This window comes from Peromyscus maniculatus, chromosome 6, assembly GCF_049852395.1.
Source record: "Peromyscus maniculatus bairdii isolate BWxNUB_F1_BW_parent chromosome 6, HU_Pman_BW_mat_3.1, whole genome shotgun sequence".
NCBI classification, from domain to species: domain Eukaryota; kingdom Metazoa; phylum Chordata; class Mammalia; order Rodentia; family Cricetidae; genus Peromyscus; species Peromyscus maniculatus.
The window spans coordinates 65,328,363-65,335,340 of record NC_134857.1 but is presented as its reverse complement, the minus strand read 5'-3'; the positions used below and the strand labels follow the sequence as shown (position 1 = coordinate 65,335,340).

Sequence of the window (6,978 nt, the reverse complement as noted above, 5' to 3'; positions counted from 1 at the left end):
CCTCATACCTGTAATAAATCTCCACCATACCTTCAGTAGTCACGTCCTCCTTTTATTTTTTTCCATTCAGTAGCAACTACAACCCTTTAATGACTCCTACGTGTCAGGCACTACACTGACTTGACCTACATTGTGTCATGTTGTCCTCATATTACCTCACTTACAGATGAGGAGCCTGAAGTTGAGAGACTGGCCTATTCACCTTGAAAGAGAAGGAGCTACATAAGGGAGTTGTAGTCCTCCGGATGGGCAGGGGTTGCTGGGAGTTGTAGTCCTCCTAGTGGGCAGAACCCATACTATGATAATACGCATTTCTAATACACATATCTGACGACTGCCTAGACGTCTCAGAAGGGATCCACTCTCAAGCCTTCAGAACTTTGTTGTATCGTTCTTATACTAATGCTCACTTTGGATCCAGTTTTGACAAACCCTTTTACATTGGTAAGCGTCAGGTCTCCCAAATCTGGATCCAGTCTTGACCACTTTTACCTGCTCTCAGGTGCACCCTTACCTTTATACACACAAGGATCCTTTGGGGGTATATTTAAGCTAGTCACCTGACTTGACTAATCACCTTGACGGTCTCACTTTTCCCAATTACTACTTAGTGTGGTGTATGGAGGGTTTAATGGAGTCTTATGGCTGCAATGTGAATCTTAAAGTCTTGTTAGCAACCTCCTTACACTGAGGAGTGTTTTGCTGTTTCTTTTATAAGCTGCGAACCTCCTGGGAAAAAAACCCAAAAACGGTAAATTGGTAATATGTTTTTGTGGCCTATTATTGTTGAACCTTTGATTTGCAAGAGTCACTTCAAAGCAATTTTTCCTCGCAGAGCCCGGCTGCCGGAGTGAAGCAAAGTCCAAAGACAAACAGCAGAAGGAGATTTTGCCACAAGATGTTCAGAAGAAGAGAACCACCAAAATGTCTCCTCAGTGGTGCCTTGTCCTTCAGGATCCAAGGAAGAATCAGATCTGAAATAGAAATGCTGCTATTTTTATACTCAATTGCAAATTGGGAAGTTGCCAGGCTTTTACAGCAATGAGTCTTCCTAGGAGTTGGATGCGGGATTCATTTCTCCTTTACACTTTGGAGGAAGGTATGCTCTGGTGCTCCCTTTTCTTGAAGAACCTTTGAAATTACCTTTTGATAGTTTCCTGTTAGTTTGCTCTGTCCACTTAACAAGAGGTGGCAGTCGGCAGGGACTTCACTCATTTGGGCCCCATTGGCATTAATTGAGTGGCTGGTGAGACATGTTGGCTAGTTACAATGCCAGACCATGCTACATTTGCTCACAATTCAAAGCGCTTGACCAAAGGAACTGGGTGCAGTCATTGTGGATCGAACAGTATCTAGCTTGTGGGTGGTACAGAGTGCCAAAATGAAAAATTACGTACCAACTTTTCAAATTGCCATATGGTTACTTAATGCAGGAGTCCGGGAACATTGTGTGAATACCACCACCTCTCAGACCCAGTGGTCAGTGATCCACCGGAGACACAGGGGTCTCCTTGGACACCAAGCCCTTTTTAAGATTTTTGCCTGTTGAGGCAGGTCTCATGTGGCCTTGATCTCCTGATCTCCCTACTTTCTGAGTGCTGGGATCACAAACAGGAGCCATCAGGACCAGGTTTTCCTTTTTTCCCCCCTTTGATGGGTGAACAAGGAAAAGGGACAAGGGGAAATGACACTATGTCAACACACAGAAACTGTTTCCAGTAGTCTTTGTGTATGTGAAGGTGCTTGTACACATAATCTCCAAGTTGCCAAAGCAACCTGCCTCAGAAGCCCTTTATTCCAATTCATTCATGCCTCGGCAACACAGGGGCACTTGGCCCTCAGCTACAACAGAGTTGCAGAACAGGATGCTCTCCTGCACTGCCCTAAGGTATGGCGGGTGAAATCCTTCGTTGGCGGGCAAGCCTGAGAGAACACAGGTCGCAGTCTGGATCTTTCCTGGGATGAGGCACGCCTAACAGAAGGAAAGGAACGAAGCTGTCTGAGGGGAATGAGTATTGACTGAAAAAGACTTCCCAACCTCTCCCCTTCCCAAGCGGATGAACCAGAGGGTGGGAAACACAGTGACATCCGTCCCTGCTAAGCAAACAGCAGGGCTTCACACAGTCCCGGGGTCAAGGTTCACTTAGGGCTCGGCTCTTCCGGAACCCCTATTTCACGGGGTGTGGTAAATGCCTTAGGGAGAAGGGCCTCGAAGTATGGCATGGCTGGGGCTGGGAAGGCTCCAGGGAGGTTTCTCCCGTTACTGTTTGTAGCCTCTGATTCACTCAAGGACATGGCATTATAATAAACTAGCTGGAGGACTGAATGGCCCACAACTGCTCATACAAATAATTAGATGCCAATTGTTGTTTTCTGAAATTAGCCAAATAGGCTGGAGTATTCATGTAGCCCTTTGGTAGGCACTAGCTGGCGAGGTTAATGAAAGAGCTGAGGCAACCGAGTTCGCCAGGGGGCTTCCCAGCCAAAGGTACAAACAATTTCAGTAAGAAATGATACCCAGTCCACGATGCCCTTAGCAACACTCGGCGGCACCCACTGGGCACCTGCGCTGGGTTCAGGGCTGTACTGTCATCCTAAGCATTAGCTTTTGTTACCATGGCAGTTACAGAACTGTAGTTACATGTAGGAGCGGCCAATTCCTTCAGCAGAAGTCAAGCGGTAGAGGACCCTCAGGGATCTTTAACTACAGTAATTCCTTAATTTCCTTAGAAATGAGACTAACGTTTTCTTTTTCAGGAACAGATCTACTCTAATATCACCACCACCCCTTTTTTGAAGTACAAGGTCTCATGTATCCCAACCTGGAATAGAACTTGCTAGAAATAGAAATGACCTTCTGATCTTGTTGTCTCAACTTCTCAAAATCGCTGGTTTATGTGGCGCTCGGGATTGAACCCGGGGCTCTGTGCATGCTGGGCAAGCACTCTACCATTGTACATCCGTAAACATTATGTATTCCTACAATACTTAACACCTGAGTAGACACAAAATCAGTGTTAGCTGCTCAATATTAGTATTGCATTTTTGTAAGATGGCAGAATCCATGTGACTCCACTTAAGATAATGTAAACTGGTGTAACACAACATGTACACACATGGAAGTATAAATTCTACATATTTAGCTATGCCGTTTTCGTGATATACCTGAATGAGCTACAAAACAATTGTCAAACAGACAACATTACAATGACCTGGTTCTGTTATCTTAAAAACTGTATTTATTTTTGTGTGGGTATGATGGGGGCAGGGGTGGCATTCCTATGACATGGTACATGTGTGGAAGTCAAGGATCACCTTTTGGGAGTTGGTTCTCTCCTTCTGTCATGGGTCCCAGGGACAGACCTCAGGGCACCAAGCCTGTATTAAGCTACTTTGCTACCTAGTGAACATTTAACAGTGGCTTCCTTTCACTGAGTTTTAGGTGCTGCCGAAGACCTACTGTGCTTTGTGACAGCCTCACATTAACATTAGGTGCTACCATCCAGTTTAGAATGTGAGGACAGATGAGGTTGGACCGGCAAAGATCTAGTAACTGACAGTATTAGCAACGGGACGCCTGCGTCTTTGCAAAATCAATGAGCTTTTATTTTCTGTCATGTTTTAAAGGTGGGTGTTTTCTTCAGTTATACCACAGTGTAGCCTCATTGTAGGCGACTCTTTGAAAATATCAATTTCCAAGAACTGTATCAGCCACTGAGTTTTTGTTGACTGACATCACTAACGAGGCAGCAGGCGAGGCTCTGGGCTGAGGCCTAGTCCTCTCAGAGCTGCACTCACAGCCTAACTGGTCTGCACTGTGCTCGCTCTGTCTGTAACGCTCCAGTCTTGACTGCCGCTCCCTGTTCTTATCGAGTAGCTCTCGGAGGCGGCGAAACCAAAGGGTTTGGAGAGCAGTGTGTAAGCCAGTGCCTTTCCACGCTCAGGGTCACCTGTAACAGACTCCTGGCCCGACGCCTGAGATAGTGAGATAGGACTCCATGTTTATTTGAGATTTGTTTCGTATGGCCTGGATAGTTGAGATTAAATAATTAGAGATCTATGTCTTTCCAGATTCAGTAATGGCAAAAGAAGAATGTAAGCAAAAAAAAAAAAAAAAAAAAAACAAAAAAACAAACCAAAAACAAAAACAAACAAACAAACAAACAACAACAAAACAAAAAAAACCAAAAGGGCATTTCCCTCCCAAATCTTGTTTCAGTTTGCTAGAATTTCATCCAAGGCTGCATGAATTCGGTTTTTGAAAACGGGTTGGATCCTGCCATCATGATGGTTAATCTGAGGCATTACCTACACAGCTTGAGCTGCAGCTCTCAGGTCCACCTTTGAGGTGCCCAAGGAAGCAGCTGCCATGTTTATATACCCAGTGCAAACAGGGAAGCAAGCACAGTGGAGTGGCCTCCCTGCCAGCACAGGGGGACATCTGCAGTGCCTCCTTCTCGGCTGAGCTTGGAAGCACTGGTTTCTACGTCACAATGAAGGGAATGCTAGGAACCCCAAACTCGACTGTTTAAAACAGAAGACACAAACCCATATCTTTATAATGAAACAGTATTATCTAAGTGGAAGAAACAGGCGTAGTAACATGAAAAAACACATTTTATTGCACTTAAGTTATAAGAAAATAAAATTTCTAAGTGAATCAAACCATAGACACAATCCCTTTAAAGGTTGTTTTCCTCCATCATGTCAGGTTGTTACATAACTAAAATTAACCAACTTGAATCTGATTGTTTTAAATCAGACTATAAATAAAACAAACAAAAAAATAAACAGGAGGAAAAAAAGACTGCCTAGGATACAGTGTTAACCACTTTCACAGTTCAGCTTGAGTTACGGCTCCTGGTGAATGAGGCGGACCATCTGACTCCCGTTCATCGCGATGCTTCATCGCGCTGGTTCATCGCGCTGGTTTGCGTGTGACGCCATCACTACAGAGCGAATGTTCCTCTCACGTCAGTTACTCAGAGCAATGAAACTGTAACAGTTGTTTTCCCAAATACTGCAAGATGCTACGACTGACCAGCAACTTTCTTTTATTTTGTATTATATATATCTTTAAAATATCTTGTCAGTTTTACTATGTACGTTCATCCATTCACCACAGCCCTCAAAAAAGAAGTTTCTCCACAGAACAGGCACCTCAGGCTCTGTCCCAAGGAATGTGTTTTAATTTTTGCCCAGATAAAAGAAAATAAGCTTTGCACACACTCTCGATTCTTTATTTGCAGGCAAACTTCACTCTTTATTATCTGAAACTTTTCCATTCTCAGCCTCTTAGAGGCACAGACGGCTCAAGTTTCAGTGGCATTAAAAAGTCTTTTTTTCTGTAACCAAACTAGAGCAAATTTGGAATTCAGTCTGGGACTAAAACGTCACAGCAGAAAAAAAATAAAAAAAAATAATTTGCTTTTTCTTTCTTTCCTTTAGCAGCATAAATAAGTTTGGCCACTGGAGTACAGTACAGGGTGGGACACGATCCCGTATCTCAAGACCTACTTCTAGCACCAGCAGCGAGAGTTCAATCCATCTCAGGACTCACAGAACCCAGGACAACTTGCCAACTTCGAGCAACGGATGCACTGAAGAGTGTATATGGAAGCAACAGTAATAGATTAACAGAGGCTAATACTGTGATTGATTGACATTGGCAATGGTTGGCAAAAACAAAAACAAAAAAAGAAAAAAAAAGGAAAAGGAAAAAAAAGAAAATAAAAAGAAAGCTTCATGATAACTGTACAAAAACAATTCACAGTAATTTCTTTAAGCTTTTCCACTTCAGAAAAATGACTTTTGTTGCAGATGCTTTCTGATTAGAAGATGAACCAGCACAGGTTTGGATAGTATTGCCACTCCTTTCTAGGTGACGGTAACAATGTCTTGGTGTGGCTCTGTCCAATGACCACTGGAGAAGAAAATCAAGGATAATTGCACCTGGTTGCGTTGAGAAAGTCTCGTTTTGCAAAGCTGCCCCTCAGTCAGAAATGAAGCCTGTAGGTGCTGCGATGGCCGCCACCTCTGTCAGTTCCGGTTTCTGGTCTCTTTCATCCTTCTTACCTTCTTAGTCTGTAGGTCTCTGCAGTCTGTTGCCCCAAGCCAACGTCCTGCACCACTGAGTACAAGGGATTTTTTTCCTTTTCTTTTTTTTTCTCTTTTTTCTTTTTTTTTTCTTTTCTGTTTTTTTTTTTTTTCCTTTTCGGTTTTTTGTTTGTTTTTTGCGCAGGGGGAAGGGTAGGGAGCATATTGTCTACACAGCTGGACAAAACTCATCTTGTCTGCTCCTTCACTTCAAGTCCACATCGAAGTCCAGCACCAACAGCTTGGTTTCCTCAGTTCCATTCCGACTCCCAACTGCACACACCAGCTTGGTGTTGGAGGCTCTGATCCGCCACACAACTCCCCCGCTCCCCCCACTCTCCAATGTGACTAGGTTTCGAATAAATTCACCCGTTCTCAGGTCCCAGAGTTTCACAGTCCCATCATCTGAGCTGGTGATTACAAAGTTCTTGTTGAACTGTAAACAGGTCACAGCACTCTGATGCTTGTGGGGACCTAGGCGGAAGCACAGGGACTTAATGACTACTTAGAAAAGATGGTCAGGGGCTTTTGCACAGGACTTGTCTTCTAGTTAGAACATACGAGAAACTCAACATTGAAAAGCTGCATATTTAGAAACCTTGTTGTATTTAAGACCAGCGTGGATATAAAACAATCTGGTAGCTATTTGTAACGGAAGCCCCAACCTCAAGGCCTGTCGCCCAGGACGCCTGGTTAGCTACAGGCACACCGTTTGTTCTCTGGCTCTATGAAAGAGAGCTTTCCTGAAACGACACAAAGCAGTGCAGCTTCACACATTCTACTGCTGGAAAAAGGAATGTGACAAACCTGTCACTCTATCACTCTCAATGGACCAACCAAAGAAGAAAACTGAACTTGTACTACCCCCAATTTCCCAAGAAT

The 6,978-nt window shown here is 43.9% G+C and overlaps 1 protein-coding gene across 7 annotated transcripts in view; it reads right to left on the bottom strand.

Annotated features, from left to right (window-relative positions):
* Positions 1-4,599: 4,599 nt before the first annotated feature.
* The window catches only part of Fbxw7 (F-box and WD repeat domain containing 7), a 173,696-nt gene continuing 171,317 nt past the window's right edge, over positions 4,600-6,978 (bottom strand). For all 7 annotated transcript variants that reach the window (XM_076574331.1, XM_076574332.1, XM_076574329.1 and 4 more), the window contains one exon: positions 4,600-6,570. In XM_076574331.1, the coding sequence (XP_076430446.1) occupies positions 6,302-6,570 (269 nt within the window). In that variant the 3' untranslated portion in view covers positions 4,600-6,301. The remainder of the gene's footprint in view (positions 6,571-6,978) is intronic.